The 19,229-nt window shown below is 43.2% G+C and overlaps 1 protein-coding gene across 1 annotated transcript; it reads left to right on the top strand.

The window, feature by feature from the left end:
• The first annotated feature begins 31 nt into the window (after nt 1-31).
• Nucleotides 32-3,225, top strand: LOC143605553 (glucan endo-1,3-beta-glucosidase 5-like). The gene is made up of 3 exons (XM_077081629.1): nt 32-602; nt 1,228-1,781; nt 2,584-3,225. The coding sequence occupies exons 1-3, from the start codon at nt 259-261 to the stop codon at nt 3,171-3,173; spliced, it is 1,488 nt and encodes a 495-aa protein (XP_076937744.1). The 5' UTR covers nt 32-258; the 3' UTR covers nt 3,174-3,225.
• The last annotated feature ends 16,004 nt before the right edge of the window (nt 3,226-19,229 follow it).

The following is a 19,229-nucleotide window of genomic DNA, read 5'->3' as shown; positions in this document are numbered from 1 at the left end:
GAAATATAAATTTTAAGTATTTACTTGTTAGAAAACTAGTTACAACCTAACTATATTCCAAATTATCTTGAACAAATAATCTCTAGAACAAGTTAACCCAAAGATTGATTCATTTAGGTACCCCACATGGCACCCAATCCCTTATTCACCTTTTATGCAATTCCTTGCCTTTATACAAAGTTCATCTCAACCCTTATATAAATTTATAATCACAATGTTTGTCACCTAAACCATTCACACCATAACATTCCCACAAAAATGGAATCTCAAAACTCATCATTTTTGTGGGCTTTAATGATTATTTTCACGGTAATTATAAAAATTTCGTCGGTTCAAGGACTCAGTGTAAACTGGGGTACGCGTGCATCGCACCCTTTACCACCCAATATTGTGGTGAAGTTGATGAAGGATAACGGGTTTAATAAGGTTAAGTTGTTTGAAGCAGAGCCTTGGGTGTTGGATGCGCTTAGAAACTCGGGGATTCAAGTTATGCTTGGGATTCCTAATGATTTCTTAGCTCCGTTGGCTAGTGGTGTCGCTATTGCTGAGAATTGGGTGAAGAAAAATGTTTCGGCTTATGTTTCTCGTGGAGTCGATATAAGGTTAGCTTACAAATTACTTGTTTTTTAATTACATATTTTAATTTTCTTTTTCACAAAATATAAGTTTTTTTTTTATAATATATAAGTGGGTTGTAAACCAACTGGGCCAGGTTGGTCTTGGGCTCATTTATCTTAACTAGCTAGTTTATTTTATTTATTTTGTAAAATTAAATCTTTACATCTTTACACATTTTGATATGCAGATAAAAAAAATAGTAATTGAGTTGTAAACCAGCCTGACTAAGTTGGGCTTGAGCTCGAAGTTAAACGAGTCAGCTTGGCACATCTCTTTCAAGCTGAATGATCATAAAAAGCTTAAATAACTCGTTTATTTTAAAAAAAAATTAAAACTTCTAAGATTTTATAACTTTACACATATTAATATGAACATACAAAAAAAATGATATTTTTAACATACACGTGACGCGAAATTATAGAATTTATTATTTTAATGTATAAAATGATATTTTATACATTAAAATTTGACTTTTATTTTAAACATGTCATATATACATGCAAGTCAACTACCAACCAAGAAGCCAAGATGCGTTGGCTCGGGCTCAAGTCGTTTACAGTCGTCTACACAACAATATAACACTAAATAAATTTAATATTATTTTTTTAGGTACGTAGCCGTTGGAAACGAACCATTCCTAACAACCTACAAAAACATGTTCACAAACTCCACCCTCCCCGCGGTCCAAAACATCCAAGCCGCTTTAATAAAAGCCGGTCTCGGCCGACAAGTGAAAGTAACTGTCCCCTTAAACGCTGACGTCTACCAGAGCGACGACTCTGGCGTCCCATCCAAGGGCGACTTCCGCCCCGACATCCACGGCCTCATGATCAACATTGTCAAGTTCCTAAGTGACAACGGGGCCCCACTCACCATTAACATTTACCCGTTCCTTAGTCTCTACGCGGACCCACATTTTCCCGTGGACTTTGCGTTTTTTGAAGGAACAGGTAAGCCTGTGGTGGACGGGTCGGTTTCTTATACGAATGTGTTTGATGCGAATTATGATACGCTTGTGTGGGCGTTAGAGAAGAATGGGTTCGGGTCGATGCCGGTTATTGTTGGGGAGATTGGGTGGCCAACGGATGGAGATGTGAATGCTAATATTCAGTATGCTAGGAAGTTTAATCAAGGGTTAATAAGCAGGATAATTCAAGGACAAGGTATAGTCTGTTTTGATTATTAACCGGACCAGAAACCGAAAATTTAGTTTTTAATTTTTCTTTAAAATGTTTGGTTTTGGTTTATTTGGTTTGGTTCGGTTTTGATTTTTGTTTTATTATTTGAACTTGAAGTTGTTGATTAAATACTTTTGGCGTAAAATAAAGAATTTGGGTTTAAATTATTTTGATAATTAATGATTTAATATTTGAGAAAAAAATATTTTGGGTATATTGTTTTCTGAATTCTAATAGATTAGCTAATATTCAAAATAACAATAAAAATCTATAAATTTAGTTCGCTTTAAATAACTACCGTATGAGTTGGTGTTGGTCGGTTTCGATCTTAAACTGGCCAAGAAACCGAATATCGGATTCTTGAGTTTTATTTTAACTGTTCGATTTTGAATTTTTTAGCTTAACAGTTTTGCGTCGAAAAATATTGCCTTCGAAATAATGAACATACTAAATCTTTTTGTAAACTAATGAGTATTTGATAATCATTCATTTCGACCAAAATATTTGGATTATACTATTTACTAAATTCTTATAATTACTCCAACTTTAAAATAATAGTTAAAATCCAAAAATTCGGTTGGTTCGGTGTTTTTGATTTTTAATTACACGCAAAACAAAACCGAACCAAAAATTTACATTTTACAAAAACAAAAATTAAACCGTCGTTTTTTTTTTTTTCAGTTTCAATCACATAGAGCATATACTAGTGGATTTTCCCGTATGCTATCTTTAGCTAAGATTTATGATAAAACATTCAAATACTTATTACTTTAATACACATTATTAGGTACTCCTAAACGAAAAACACCGCCGGATGTTTACATGTTCGGACTTATAGACGAGGATGAGAAAAGTATTGATCCGGGGAATTTTGAACGACATTGGGGAATTTTTAATTACGATGGGACAGTTAAGTATAGACTAGACTTGGGAAGTAACCGGACCATGGTCCCAGCTAAAGGGGTCCGGTACTTACCAAGACAGTGGTGTGTGATGGCACCAGACGCAAGTGAAGCAGACCCTAAATTGGTAGATAGTATCACCTACGCGTGTACAAATGCGGATTGTACAAATCTAGGGTACGGGTCGTCTTGTGGTGGTTTAGACGTTCGAAGTAATGCATCGTACGCGTTTAATAAGTATTTTCAAAGATTTAACCAACAACAAGGAACGTGTAATTTTAATAATTTATCGGTTATTACAAAAATAGAACCGACAACTGGAAAAGCGAATTGTAGATATGAGATTATGATTGATCTCGGGAAACATGTGAAGGCACGGAGTCCCGTGGCGGCCGCAGGGTGGCGGTCGCAGATGTTCGGTCACTCGGTGGTGGTGGTGTTACTTTTGTCGTTGATCGTTGGTTGGGTTGCATAAAGTGATTGTAGTTTTGAATCTTGCAACATTGTGTATGTATTGTATATGTCATATGATTTGATTTATGAAATGATTAATAATGAGTTCAGTTTATTTAAAAAGCTATTAAGTTGCTATTAACTTTCGACATGTTTAACCTGTATAATTTAACTCGTTTGAAACTATAAAATCAACATTTGGATTTTATTATTAGTAACTACAGTGTAACACTTTCATTGTGTAGTTTGGAATGTCGGAGAAACCATTTCTTAACACTTTGAATTGCGGGTGTGTACAAAACTGAAAAAACTTGAAAGATCAAATCGAATTAGAAACTGACAGTTCGGTTTTGATTTTTAGTAAAAATCGAAATATTAGTTTTGGTTCGGTTTTGTGTTTTGATTAAAACTGAAAAAGCGAAATCGAACTGAAAAACCCGATTTTGAATCGTTATGTTTTATAAACTTGGATATTTCATATTTGTTTTATTTTTAACGCTAGTTGATTATGTTTTTTTGATTTGGATGAAATTAATCATCTTAGTATTTTTTTTTAATTTGTAAGTATCTTTTATTAGCTCTTAATATTCGAGATTAAAATATACAATATTTTAAAGCCCAACAAGAGCCCAAGAAAACAAAAAAAAAAAGTCTGTTCAAGCGTTTATAAAATAAACAGGAGCATTTTTAATCATTAATAGTACATCATAAATGTTTATTTATTTATTTATTTTATACAAATTTGTTTTTTAAGTGCTTACCAGGTAGAGTAACTTTTTTGTTTCTGTTTTTTTTTTTTTAAAAAAAATAGGTTCTTTAAAAATATTATTCTTATAGAACTAACTTTTATTTGTAAGATATTTTTCTAACAAACAAAAAATGAAAAAGAAAAAAAAACCACTTTTACCATCGTTAAACTTTGTTGTTTTTTAACGTTTATTTGGATTAAAAACGGACCACTGACTCACCCGATCATTTTCATTTCACCCTTAAAAGAAACCCCACAATAGGTTAGAAAACCCACTAACCCAATCTAAAACCCTCTATTTATTTTTTATTTTTATATTTTTTTCACTGAAGAAACGTGGATCGACTCACTGGTAGACGATCTACTTTCCTCGGGTGTGATTATGCTATTTCACCGATGGTTTCTCTTGGATCTGATGGATCTTCCACCTACAAAATGAACAGCACCGTAAACTTACCCCTCAGAAAGGGACAGAGGGGTCCTCTTTGGGGTAACCCTCCGGTGTGAGAATAAGTATTTGTGGGAGAAGATAATAATATGTGAGAGTAAGGAATTTGGAATGTATTGCTTAATAGCTGAATACTCTGTAATTGGATGTTATCTGATGATATTTGATGATTGGATATGTTACTGGCTGTAACTGTCTGTGATTGAATGTAATTGAATTGTGGAGTTGATGTGGTATTTATAGTGCTAGGGTTTCCACTGATTGGGCTCAGACCCAGTTAGGGTTTTGTTGGCCTCCTCCAATTGATTTGCGCCACGTGTCCTCTGGGACACCTGGTGCTTTTTCATTGGTTGTAATCACGTGGTAGCACATAAGTTTTGCTGAGTTGTCCACATTTTATTGGCAGTTGTCAACATCAGCATATTCTTATTCCTTAAAAAGATACCTTCTGGAAGGTTGTCTGACGTGCACAATCAAGGTTGCCCTAATCCTGATTTGGATAAGGGCGAGGTTGATTATGTGCATGTGTGATACGCGCCTATCCTGAGGATGCGCGAGGTCTTCTCTTTATTCTCACGCGCAGATGTTTCATGCGCAGATGTGATATGCACGAGCATGTGATATGCGCCGCGCGCTGATGCGCCACGCGCATATGTGATATGCGTGAGCATATGTGATGCCTGGGCATCTGTGGTGCCTGGGCATATGATGCCTGAGCATGTGTGATGCCTGGGCATATGATGCCTGAGCATGTGATGCATGAGCATATGTGATATGCGTGAGCATATGTGATATGCGCCATGCGCATAGGTTTTGGCTTTGTGCCTTCGTAATGTCTTGATTTCAAGCCTCTTGTCTATATTTTGTGGGTTGACCCGCCTTGCTCGGTGTTGAGGCGGGTACATACCTCTTCAAGCCCCCCCAGTCTAATGTGTGTCTTGTCTCGCGCGAGCGAGGCAAGATAGATATTAGACTTAACAGTTTGTTCTTATAGTAGGGGTTTGTCTTTTTCTTCTTATTATTCATCGTTGCGCGAAATTCTATCCTTTTGGTTGCAAACGAATCGTCCCTGTACGTGGTTGGTTGTTGCTGACGTGGGCCAGTGATGGAGACGTGTCAGACCTTTCGTGTGCTCGAGGTGCTACAGTTGCCTTTCGTGTCCCCTCACCTGCTGTCAGGGACACGTGTCGCGCTCGCGTTGGTCCGTTCCTGCGAGTGGTGGCGCGTGAACTCTGGCAGCAGCTGTAAAGTTTCTTTTCGTGTCCCCTCACACAGTGTCAGGGACACGTGTCGCGCTCGCGTTGGCTTACACCTGCGAGTGGGGGCGCGTGAAGTCCGATCAGCACCAATTTTTCTCTCTCCTGGGCCTATAAAAGCCAGCCCTTAGAGTTTTATTTCTTCATCTTCTTTGCTGTTTTATTCTCTGCTTTCCTTTCTTTCCTTGTATTCCGATTACGTTTGTTCTGCTTCCATATATCTGTTCTCCAGAAGCATCGTTTGTCCGTTTTTACCGTTGTATGTCTGATAGCTCAGACAACACAATCTCCCCCATCCATTGCCGTAGAAAATTGTTAGTAATGTCTACATTGAAGAAGACCGGCAAGGGGAAGAAGGCTGCTGAGGCCTCATCGGAGGAGGTAGGGAGGACCAAGGCCGTGAAGATGTGGAATGAAATCCCCTGCAAACTGAGGCAGGCCGATCTTGACAGCCTCATCGCCTCTCAGGGTTTTCTCCCTGTGTTTGGCTGCATGTTGCCTGGGGCCGGGCAAACGGCGGCGGACCCGCCTACCGGCTATATATCCCTTTATAGCCATTTTTTCACCCACTGCAACCTTCGTCTCCCGATGACAAGGTTTGTGGGTGCACTGCTTAAGTTCTATGGGATTCATATATCCCAAGTCCATCCGTTTGGACTCGTGCGCATGACTCACTTTGAGTTCATGTGCAAATCTCAGCGCGAGGAGCCCACCCCTCGGCGCTTTCAGTTTTTTTACAAGCCCAAGATCCAAGACTCTTGGTTCTCTTTTATTCCTCGCAGTCAGAAGGTGAAGTGCTCCACTGTTTCATTCAAGAGCCTTCATGACTGGTCTGAGAGGTTCTTTTACATCAGGGCTGGTGTGATCCCCATCCGTATGACCATGCGCGCGATCTCTTCTGCGCCTGCGGATGTGGGTGTCGTCAAGAACCCAACTGGCGCCTGGGTGAAAAAGTTGACTGCCGAACCATCCCCCGCCAAGAAAATTTGTGAGGAGGCGCTGGTGGGGGTGGGTATGAGCAGGAGGTGGGCGGACAGCGCGACTGAGCCCGTTATCCAAGTCGACGGGTTGTGTAAGTTTATCTCATTGCTTTACTTCTGCGCGAATATAATTCTTTTTGCTGATATCATTTGACTTGTTTGGTGCAGTCACCAAGGAGTATATCCACGCCGCATATGATGAGCATATGGAGGGTGGCTCCGTCGCGCTCGGCGCTGGGGAGGTTGGTTTCCCCGATCGCTTTGATGACATGTTCATCCCTGTTGATCTGGGATTTGTCTTTGACAGCGATGCGCCTGGTAAGCCTTTGTACTTATGCATTTTCCTTTATAATACCAAATTTTGCTAACACTTCTGTTGCGTGTATTGTAGATGCGCTCGAAAACTACGAGCTGGAGCTCGCGGAAGAGGAGGAGGAGGAGGAGGCGCCCCAACTAAAGCGTAAAGCTAAGGGGAAAACTGGCGCGGGGGCCAGTAAGAAACAGAAGAAAGATGTTGCCCCTGTTGTTCAGGATCCTCCTACTCAGGCGGGGGGATTTGGGAAAACCCAGGAGTTTACCACCAAGGTTTCCTTGTCTTCCCTGCCTCAAAAAGTGGGCAGACCTCCTGTCCACCTGAGATATGGTGCCACTACCTCCTCCCTTCGCGCGGCGGAAAAGGGAAGCGGTGTTGCGCCTTCGACAGGTATACTTTGCTTATCCTTTGCTTATCTTTTATGGTTCTATGAGCGCGATTCTGATAGAATTACTAATGAATCTTTGCTCACTCAAATGTTTGTAGAGCCGGCGACAGCGCAACAAGATGCCGAGGCTGCGCCGGAGGTCGCTTCGAAGTCCCCTGTTTTACCCTCAAAGAAGGGTAGAATGGACTTCATGGCGATGTTTGCTTCGCGAACGGAGTTGCGCCAAGGTACGTATTGCGCTCTTTTTTTCTGACTTTCTTTTAGATCAAGTCATGAACCATTTCTTGTTATTGATTTTTTCATAGAAGCCGTAGCTGGCGTACAAGCTGTTGGCGGCACTCCTGGCGCCGGTGCCAGCGCCGTTGGCTTTGCTCCTGCTCCTGCAAGCGATGAATCTCCCCTAATTGGGATTACTAAGGAGCAGGAGGCCGTTTTGCGCGCCGACCTGGCGGCGTCGAGACCTCCCTCACCTCCTCCTGCGCACAGCCCTCCTCGCGAGACCGATTTTGGCTCTAGGTCGCAGGAGAAAAGGCATGTTTCCGAGGAGGAAGAGGAGTTTGAAGTTGAAGACTCCGACCGCGGTCGCGCCAGTCCTGCAGCGCCACGAGGCTTCGCGGCTGAGCCTTCTCGTGGGGCTGGCGCTGACTTTTCTGCTTCATCCCCGCAGGTATAGGTTCTTTTTTGCTCCGCTACGCGGACTTCCATCTTAATGTTTTGATGACTTAGATAATTACTTTGTTTTTGCAGGAAGCCGATCACATTTACCGCCCGAGATGGAATATTACTGAAGACAGCACATTTCAGTCCATGGGTGTGTGTGCGGAATTCTGGGCTCATGCTGTGCCTCCATCTGAAAGGAGGTTCCAGGAGGACCGCGCTCGCGACGACTTGCTCAACGATCATATGTTTGCTGGGTCGGCCTTCTTTGCTGCCTCCCAAGAGCTTCGCTATGATTACGTAAAAGTACGTGATGCTCTTGCGGAAGCCAAGCAAGAGGCTAAGGTGTCTGCTTGGCATCTTTCTGATGCTCGCGAGAGAGCTGAGAAGCTCCAAGCAGAGCTCAGTGAGAATAGAGCAAGTGCCAACAGCGCCTTCGTGAAGCGCGGGCATGAGCTTCAGGCTGCGCGGGAGAAGCTACAAGCGGCGGAGGCGGAGGCGGCCAAGTACGCGCGCAGAGCGCGCGACTTGGAGCTGGAGGCGGAGGCGCGTGACCAAGCTCTTGTCCAGTCTATCACTGAAAAATCATCACTGGAGAGCGAGGTTGCGCGCCTGAAGAAGGAGCTGGCGGCCGCGCAGGGCGAGAAGGATGAAGCCTTGGCGATGGCAGCGTCTAGCCAGGAAGCACTTGATTCTGCGCGGGCGGAAAAGGAAGAAGCCTTGGCGGCAGCAGCGTCCGACAAAGAGGAGCTAAAACAGACTAAGGAAACTGTTGAGTTGTTAAACTCTCAGATTCCTGCCCTCGAGACGACTGTTTCTTCTCTCGCGCAGGATCGCCAATGGCTAGTCTCACAGGGCATGACTCGTTGCGCTTATGCGATGAAATACTCAGACGAGTTCCAGGCCCTTGTGATGGATTGCAACGCTGCCGCGCGCTTGGTGGGTCGAGCTGAAGGGTTTAAGGATGGTTATGAATATGGGATGCTGAAGAAGAACCCATCCGAATACCCTTATCAGAGCGACGTTGCCTGCGCGGACATGGCCGCGATGGGGGAGAAGTATTTGAATACTCCCATTCCCATCCTTGGGCAGGTACTTTAACTTTATGAGATTACTTTGATTTATTTTCCAAGTATTTTTGTACTCATATTTTTGCTTATGATTTGCAGATATCCGCGCTTGCTGACCAGCCCGACCTCGGCGCGCTAAAGCAATTACTTGACGAGTGCGAAGGGGCTGGTGGCGGCGTAGATGGCGCGGGGAATACTGCTCCTGCAAGCAGCTCTGGCGTGGCCAAAGGATCCGCTCCTGACACTACTGTGATAGAAGACTCCATTCAAGATGAACAACTTGACTATGGTCAGTTTGGAGATGACGAGGAGCAAGCTGCGCCAGATGCTGAGGGCGGTGATGAGGATGATGAAGAGGCTGATGTCAACGTGGAGACTTGAGAAGCCCTTCATGTTTTTTATTTTTATTTGTAGTTTGTATCTCATCTTGTAAACTTGTAAATTTCAATGCTTTGGAATGAAATGTTGTTTTTCCCTTCTTCGCATCTTGCGCATTTCCCATTCATCTCTTTATATTGAATGCTTGCTTGTTGAATTTAAGATATGCTTGCACGTTGAAATAAGAACAAGGTTGTAAGGAAATTATTATACTTAACCCTTGTCATATTGTAAGTGATTTTGCCATATCTTGATTATGTTGACACGTGCCTTGGCGTTTTCATTATTCCTCTTTTGCGCAACGTTATCGCGCATGGAATTATGAGTTTTTTAGCCTTTACGTGTCAATATGTGTTACTCAGATATCCATTACAATTTCATGCGCGACCTCGACCTGAGACCTTAACAACTATGTTTTGGCATTTGTTTTGCCTTAGTTGTGTTTAGGTATTTTTATGGTCAGGCTGCGCAGTATGTAGGATGGATGTTGTGAGTGATTTGAGCTAAGGCTCACATTATTGGGCTAAGGCCCTGGCGTTTTAGAGTTAAGACTCGTTAACGCGTTTGAGCTTGAAGCTCGCGCATGTATGTTTTACTTCGTTTTATTTCGTTTTGATGTCAATACAATGTTGTCATATTGCTCAAAATTAATAAAGGGAAGTGTGAAACATGTATGCATAAGGTAATAGAATTGGGCTAAGGCCCTGACGTTTTAGAGTTAAGACTCGTTAACGCGTTTGAGCTTAAAGCTCGCGTATGTATGTTTTACTTCGTTTTTATTTCGTTTTGATGTCAATACAATGTTGTCATATTGCTCAAAACTAATAAAGGGAAGTGTGAAACATGTATGCAAAAGGTAATAGAATCCACATTAAGAGAAGATAGAGCGTATCATTATTCATAATGGCTTAAAAAGCCTTGATTACAAACTTGACATTTTTACATGAAACATTTTCTAAGCTGTGCCGCGTTCCATGCGCGCGGGATCTTCTTTCCATTCAAATCTTTTAAAGCGTATGCGCCTTTTCCCAATTCTTCCGAGACTTGATAAGGTCCCTCCCAATTGGGGGAAATTTTTCCCGGGGGTATCGCGCGGCTTGCTTCATTGTTTCGAAGGACAAAATCATTTTTCTTAAAGTGGCATTCTTTCACGCGCTGGTTGTAATATTTTTCCAGTTTTTTCTTGTATTTGGCTTCACTGATGATAGCCGCCTCTCTGCGCCCTTCAAGTAAGTTGAGATCCAACCTTCTTTCGCGCTCGTTATCAATCTTGCTCATCATGAGCACTCTATGGGATGGGCATCCAACTTCTGCTGGAATCATTGCCTCTGTTCCATAGGTTAGGCTGAACGGGGATTCGCCATTGCTGGTTTTGCTTAATGTCCTGTGTGCCCACAGGACATTAGGTAGCTCTTCGACCCAAGAATGGGATTCTCCCTCCAACCTTTTCTTCAGCCCATTTAACAAGCTTTGGTTCGCGCGTTCCACTTGTCCATTCCCCTGAGGGTGATAAACTGAAGTGAAAATTTGGTTGATGCGCAATTCCTTGAGCCAGCTGGATATCTTCTTGTCAGTGAATTGCTTGCCATTATCGCTCACAATTTCCATGGGCAAGCCAAAACGGCATATGATGTGGCTCCAGATAAACTGCTTCATCGCTTCGGCTGTTATTTTTGCTAGTGGCTTGGCTTCAACCCATTTTGTAAAATAATCTACTGCCACTACCAAAAATTTTACTCGCCCAGGCGCTTGCGATAGGGGACCCACAATGTCGATTGCCCATTTGTGGAAAGGCCATGCTGAGGTTACTGGAATCAAGTTGTTCTTTGGCCGCATGGTGTTTGGCGCATAGCTCTGACATGCTTTGCATTTTTGGATCTCCTTTAGAGCGTCCAAGTACATGCCTGGCCAATAGTAACCTGCGCTCATTGCCTTGGCAACCACCATGCGCGGGCCAGCATGTATTCCACAGATTCCTTCGTGTATCTCTCTGATCACATAGCTTGCTTCCTCAGCATCTAGGCATTTCATGAGCGGTCCCAGATAAGAGCGTCGATATAATGTACCATCAAGCAGTTCATAGTTCTGCGACTTGTGTCTTATCTTCCTCGCCTGTGCGCGATTTTCCGGTACTTTTCCCTCCTTCAAGAATTCCATTATTGGAGTTATCCATGATGAAGGGGTTGTATGAGTTACAAGGACAGACTTCGCTCCCACCGACGGGTTGCTCATTACTTCTACCCTGACATCTTTGCCAAAGTGATCGAAACTGGTTGATGCCATCTTACTCAGCGCGTCGGCAGATTTGTTTTCACTGCGCGGAATATGAATGATTCTGAAGCAGTCAAATTGCTCGATGAGCTTTTTCGCCTGCTCTAGATATAGAGGCATGGTGTTCTCCTTGGCATCATAAAGGCCATTGACCTGTGCTGCTACCAAGTATGAATCAACATGGGCCTCTAGATTTTTAACTCCGATTTTTTTGCGCGATGCGCAGGCCAGCCAGCAGGGCTTCATACTCAGCCTCATTGTTGGTGCTTTTGAAGTCCAACCTGATGGCGTAAGTATATTCCTGATTCTCTGGATCCACCAGCTTGAGGCCTGCGCCGGATCCTTCGTTGTTCGAAGCTCCGTCGGTGAATAATCTCCACACATTTTCTTCATCATTGGCTCGCGGAGGGTCTACCTCGCGCTGAGCCTCTTCAATTTTTCCTTCGGGGACCTCGGCAATGAAATCAGCTAAGACTTGTCCCTTTATTGCTGGACGGGGCTTATAGGAGATCGTGTGCTCTCCTAATTCCAGCGCCCACTTTGTCAGCCTTCCTGAGAGCGCGGGACGGCGCAAGACTTGCTGGATGTTGTAACCAGTCAGAACTTCAATGGGATGACCATTGAAATATCTATGAAGCTTGCGCGACGCGTGTGTTAGTGACAAAACTAACTTTTCCATGATGGAGTAGCGCGTCTCAGGATCTGTCAGCACCCGACTCACATAGTATATTGGCGTTTGGATTCCCTTGCGATCCACCAACAATACTGCGCCGATGGCGCGCTCTCCTGCTGATAGGTACAATGTCAAAATTTCACCAGGAAGTGGAGCTGTGAGCGCGGGCAAATTTATCAAACATTCTTTTATCTCACTGAAAGCTTGCTCGGCCTCAGGAGTCCATTTGAACTGGCTTTTCTTTAAGCAGTTTCTCAATGTATTGACAAATGGGGTAGATTTGCTTGCATGGTTCGCTAGGAACCTGTTGATTGAAACCAATCTACCATTCAGCTTCTGGACTTCTTTCATGGTGGATGGCGAGGGCATGTCAAGAATGGCCTCCACCTTTTCTGGGTTCACCTTGAAACCATCCTTGGTGACCATTACACCTAGAAATTTTCCCTCTTGTACGCCGAAAGTGCATTTGCTCGGATTGAGCTTCATGTTAACTTCCTTTAGGCGACCCAGGGTTTCCTCGATGTCTTTGAGCATCTGTTTTTCCTCCCTGCTTTTGATCACCAAATCATCCACATAGACTTCTAGGTTTCTTCCAATTTGCTCGTTGAAAACGGCATCCATAAGTCTTTGGTAGGTGGCGCCCGCATTCTTCAAACCAAAGGGCATTTTTGTGTAACAAAAAACACCCTTGTCGGTTCTGAAGGCGGTCTTGTCCTCATCTTGTGGTGCCATTTGAATCTGGTGATAGCCCTTGTAGGCATCCAGGAAACATTTGAGCTTGAATGGCGCCACGGAGTCCACCTTTGCGTCGATGTTTGGGAGGGGGTAACAATCTTTTGGGCACACTTTGTTGAGGTCTTTGAAGTCAATGCACATCCTCCATGACCCGTTACTTTTCTTTACCATCACAGGATTGGCTACCCACGTCTGGTATCGTATCGGGCGGATGATGTTTGCGCGCAGTAAATCCTGAACCTGCTCATTCATGGCCCTCGCTTTCTCATCCCCCGTGACTCTCTTCTTTTGAGCAATTGGCTCTACAGACTTGAACGTGTTGAGAGAATGTTGTGCCAGGTCTCGCGGAACCCCAGTCATATCAGAGTGTTGCCACGCGAAGACCGACATATATGCTGTGAGCAACCTTTTCATTCTCAACCTCGCGTCGTCTGATATCGTTGCGCCAATTGTGATTTTCTGCTCCGGGAATTTTGGGTTGAGAATCCATTCCTCTGGCGCGTTGTCTGCCATTGGAAGTTTCATTCTCCCCTCCCGCGGAGTACTTGTTACTGCGCACAAATGATCTCGGTATACAAAAGTTACACCTGTTGGTGTTGGGAACCCCAATGCGCCGTGCGCTGGCGACGGTATGGCGTTGAATTGGGCAATCGTTTCCCTACCCAAGATCATATTGTGGCATGAAGTGGTGGGCAAGACCAAGAAGTTGACAACTTCGGCTCGCTTGTGTTTTCCATCCCCCATGGTTAGTTCAAATTGTATTTGACCTAGGGGATGAATGATTTCATTTGAAACACCAGAGATTGGTGCATTCACAATTTCAAGCCTTGCCTGGTCTGCCGGATCCAGTTTCCTGAAACATTGCTCATACATGATGTCTGATTCGCTGCCAGTGTCCACCAGGACTTTTGACACTTCATAATGAGCAATGTGTGTAGTGATGACCAGAGGACTGCTGATAGAAGGGCCTCCCCTGATTCTTGGGAAGATGACTTGTTGCTCGCGCCAATCTCCTTGGATTTGCGCGCTTCTCTTTCTTGATACTTGCCCTTGCCTTCCTCCCTCGGCTACACAAATTCTTTTGTACTTTTTGCTGGCTGAGGCTCCTGGTTGTTCGTTTTCTGGTCTTGAGTTTTTCACCAGGTGAGCCAGCTTGCCTGATTTCACATCCTTTTCAATTGCATCCTTCAAGTGGTGGCATGCATCAGTGTTGTGTCCTGTGGATTTGTGAAACTCACAGTACTTGCCACTGTCTGATGGTCCCTTGTAGTGTAGTGGCTTGGGGCTTTTGAATTGGACATTCTCAGTGCTTAACACCTGTGAAGGTGTTTTAGTGAGGGGAGTCCATATTCTTGGCAGAGGTCTGTTAGGATCTCTGCCGCCTTCCCTCTTGTCACCCTCCCCGCGATTACGAGCGTCTTTTTGGGGCTGGGGTGAGCTTGGTTGCGCCTGTTTTTCTGCGGAAGAAAAACTGGTTGATTGCAACCTGGACCATACAGAGTTCTGTTTGCCCCTTTTTTCGTTGCTGCGCGGTGACTCACCTTGATGCGCTCATTCTCTTGCCCTATCTTGGGCAATTTGTTTTTCATTTCTTGCGAAGACTCGCGATGCTTCCATTAACTTGGCCCACGTGGTGGGCATGCCATCTCTGCTTACGAGAGCTCGGCGGAGTTGATCACACTGCGCGCCTTGTATAAAGGCCACGTGCAATAGTTGCTCAGTGATACCTCCGATTGCCAGAGACTCTTGATTGAAACGAGTTATGTAGTCCTCGATCGTTTCATCATTCTTGCGCACGCAATGCATGATGTCATCAGGGTCGCGCGTGTGTCTGCGCTGCTGTACGAAGTGAGCTTGGAACTTTTCCAATAGTTCCTCGAACCCATCGATCTGCCCAGTCGGCAAGCTTTCGAACCAGACACGCGCCGCGCCCGTGAGGCAGCGAGCAAACATGTGACACCATGTTGGCATCGTCCAGCTTTCTAGGTTTCCTGTGTTGTAAAACCCTTGTAAGAAATCATCTGGATCTGTTGTGCCGTCATATTTGCCCCAACCACTTGGCATCTTGGTTTTGTGCTGGATGGGAGCCTTCGCGATGCGCTCAGTGAACTTTGAATGTTTCACCAAGATGGCTGGTCTGTACGGTGTGGTTACGTCCACTTGCCCTCTAACTAGTGGGCTGTACGGTATTTGCAGATCCAGATCGGCTCTGGCTCCAGGCGCCATGTTCACGGGCGCGCGGAGCTGTGAGCCTCCTGCATGAGTATCTCGCGTCTTCCTCATGCTGTGCACTTCTTCATCACTGAACTCAGTGTGTGCAGTGTGAACAGAATGTCCTTCTTCCGGCGCGCGCGCCCTTTTTGTTCCATGAACAGTTTGCTTATCAAACGCTTGCTTTTGTGCTTTGTGTTTGACCAGCTCATTGTACTTGTCCATTAGGCGCCGTTGCTCGTTTATGAGCCATTCTTTAGGGTCATTTGTTTCATCTTCTTGACCCATTGGTCCTTTTTGTTTCGCGCCGGCAAGATTTTGTAACGTAAGATCGTCTGGAGGAGTTTCAGTCTGGCCATGAGGAGTTGTGATGAAAGGATGGTTACTGGTGGCGCGCGTAGAATCACGCTGCGCCCTCAGAAACTGTTGTCCCTCATTAACATCCTCACGTTCAATATCCTCCAGAGCTTGATCAACGTTACGAACGCCAGAAACCATGGTGAAAATTGGTTTTTTATATAGATCTGAGTAGATCTTGTTGCCGTTGTAACAGTGGATGGCGCCAATGAAGAAACGTGGATCGACTCACTGGTAGACGATCTACTTTCCTCGGGTGTGATTATGCTATTTCACCGATGGTTTCTCTTGGATCTGATGGATCTTCCACCTACAAAATGAACAGCACCGTAAACTTACCCCTCAGAAAGGGACAGAGGGGTCCTCTTTGGGGTAACCCTCCGGTGTGAGAATAAGTATTTGTGGGAGAAGATAATAATATGTGAGAGTAAGGAATTTGGAATGTATTGCTTAATAGCTGAATACTCTGTAATTGGATGTTATCTGATGATATTTGATGATTGGATATGTTACTGGCTGTAACTGTCTGTGATTGAATGTAATTGAATTGTGGAGTTGATGTGGTATTTATAGTGCTAGGGTTTCCACTGATTGGGCTCAGACCCAGTTAGGGTTTTGTTGGCCTCCTCCAATTGATTTGCGCCACGTGTCCTCTGGGACACCTGGTGCTTTTTCATTGGTTGTAATCACGTGGTAGCACATAAGTTTTGCTGAGTTGTCCACCTTTTATTGGCAGTTGTCAACATCAGCATATTCTTATTCCTTAAAAAGATACCTTCTGGAAGGTTGTCTGACGTGCACAATCAAGGTTGCCCTAATCCTGATTTGGATAAGGGCGAGGTTGATTATGTGCATGTGTGATACGCGCCTATCCTGAGGATGCGCGAGGTCTTCTCTTTATTCTCACGCGCAGATGTTTCATGCGCAGATGTGATATGCACGAGCATGTGATATGCGCCGCGCGCTGATGCGCCACGCGCATATGTGATATGCGTGAGCATATGTGATGCCTGGGCATCTGTGGTGCCTGGGCATATGATGCCTGAGCATGTGTGGTGCCTGGGCATATGATGCCTGAGCATGTGATGCATGAGCATATGTGATATGCGTGAGCATATGTGATATGCGCCATGCGCATAGGTTTTGGCTTTGTGCCTTCGTAATGTCTTGATTTCAAGCCTCTTGTCTATATTTTGTGGGTTGACCCGCCTTGCTCGGTGTTGAGGCGGGTACATACCTCTTCAGTCACGATTTAACTTGAACTCAATACTTTGTTTAAATGAAGTCTTAGTTAAGTATTACAATGTTGGTATATTTAATCATCCACACAAAAATGGCAATGATGCTTACTCCTTTTACAAAGTTCAAAATGAATAATCCAGAACTTCAATTACTTGTTTTTTTTTCTAGTCATGAGGTAATTTCAACCACTGGCTTTGTATTCTACAAAACAAAACCTATATTTGTTTCCTTCTTATCGTGTCATTACGTGTCCAAATAAACAAAAAGCTAAGGATACTAATGAGCCCATATTTACATCATACATATACTTCTTTTCAAGTCCTGAAGTAGCAAAAGTCATAATATTCTAATTAAAAATAATATTGATTACTTTTGCAAAATATCAAAGTTATCTGTTTCGTTTAGCTCATCATTTCCTATATTAAAAACCATCAATTGACCAATTAAATCATTGAAGTTATTATTTATGAAATTAAACAAAATCAATCTACCTTTATTTGACTTAAAGCCAGGCAGCCAGCCCATTGGTTAAAAAAAACCCACCGTTGAGTCAATTTTAGGGCCCAACTGATTTTGTTTGAACCAACACCACACCACTTAGCCCCACTTTCACTTTCATGGATTGCCAATCATCAAATGATTCTAAAACATTGATTCCAATAGACTGCTTCAACACCACTTTGGTGGGATGGTTAAACAGTTTTCCTATAAGGGTTTCTTTGACCTTCTCGGGTCCTAGGTTCGATTCTAACAAGTGCAAAAGTTTGTAAATATGATGAGTACTACTAGTTACAATGTGGTCAAGTTTCTTTTGGAGAGGGGATGATCATGGTCGAAAGATCTCGTGATCATTTGGGATTTACTGATGGCCTCTAAAGAGAAAGGAGGGCTGGGAATATGAAGTTTGAAAAGTTTTAATTTTGCGTTACTTCGAAAATGGCAATGGAGGTCTTATTAGTCTAGACTTTCTTAGAAGCGATAAAGTGGTGTCTAGAGTTGTATTTTTAAATCCATTACTTTTCTTCACCCTTAAAACATTTTGTTCACATTTCTATAGTTCGGAGAAAGTTGGAAAATGGTGATTCTACGCGATTCTCTAAAGGAAATTGATTAGGTGATTAAACCCTTGGTGACAAGTTTTCCCGTTTATTGTGATACTTTCATGGATGGTATTGGTCTGTTCAATTTTTTTTGTCTGGGAAAGGGGGGGGGGGGTCTAGCTTAGGGATTCGAGTCATTATATTCAATAGGTTTTCGGTTAAGTCGGTTAAAATTGTGATTGTGAATCTAGCTACATTTGCAATACTATAATCCTATACAATTTTAGAAAGGTTTTGTATTTGACCTAAAAGAACATCATGGCTGTTCTAAATTCCTTTATGTTTCGATGGATATTGATCTAGGATTTTTGTCTGTCGAGACATTTTCCTGATGTTTGTCTGTCGAGACATGCTTATTAAAGGTGGCAGAATTTTAATAAATATGAGTGCATATTAAACTAGGGGTGTGTACGGTTCGGTTCGATTAATTTCGGTTAATAACCAATATCAAACATGGGCTAAAATTTGCTTAAAATACATGAAATGAAAGTATATATAACTACATGAAATGAATGTGTAAATATGTGAAATTGAGATATTAGTATATGAAATGGAGATATAAATACATGAAAATGACAGTATTAAACTATTAAAGTAAATTGCGGTTTTTGTCCATGTGGTTTGTTTAAATCTGTGGTTTTAGTCCAATATATTAGATTTGCGATTTTCATCCCTGTGGTTTCATTTCACTTGCAGTTAAACCCGAATTCATTAACCCCGTTAAGTATGGTGGTGAAACCCATCAACGTGCTCCTCACGTGAGGTGCTGTTTTGTCTTTTTTCTCCCCAGATAAACACAATCCTAATTCGCAAGCCCCCTCACGTGAGGGGCTGGGGTATACATGGGGGGGACTGTCTCTCACGTGAAGGACACGCTGGTGGGTTTAACGACCATACTTAACGGGACAAGTGAATTCGGGTTTAACTGCAAGTGAAATTGTTGGGTCCATATTTGGTGGTTTGTACTTAGTTATATGTTTATTGGGTTTCGTATTGGGCTATGAATGTAAACCAAGATCCTTATGGATCTCGATGGGCTTTGGGCTATGGTTGGGCTTGTGTATTGAGTACCCTGTATATAGAATGCATAGGGTTCTAGGGTAGTAGTTCAGTAGTCAGTTGAGCACCTTGAGAGCCACCATCTAGAGAGCAAATAACGAGTTTGTGTAATCTCATGTACCAGACGGTTTAATAATATAATCGTGTGCTTTTGAAGTATTACATCGTGTTCATCATATTATATTATTTCAT

This window comes from Bidens hawaiensis, unplaced genomic scaffold, assembly GCF_021521415.1.
Source record: "Bidens hawaiensis isolate Kalapana, Puna unplaced genomic scaffold, B.hawaiensis_p1.1 tig00070118_1, whole genome shotgun sequence".
Classification (NCBI taxonomy): domain Eukaryota; kingdom Viridiplantae; phylum Streptophyta; class Magnoliopsida; order Asterales; family Asteraceae; genus Bidens; species Bidens hawaiensis.
This window is presented reverse-complemented; position numbering and strand designations above follow the sequence as displayed.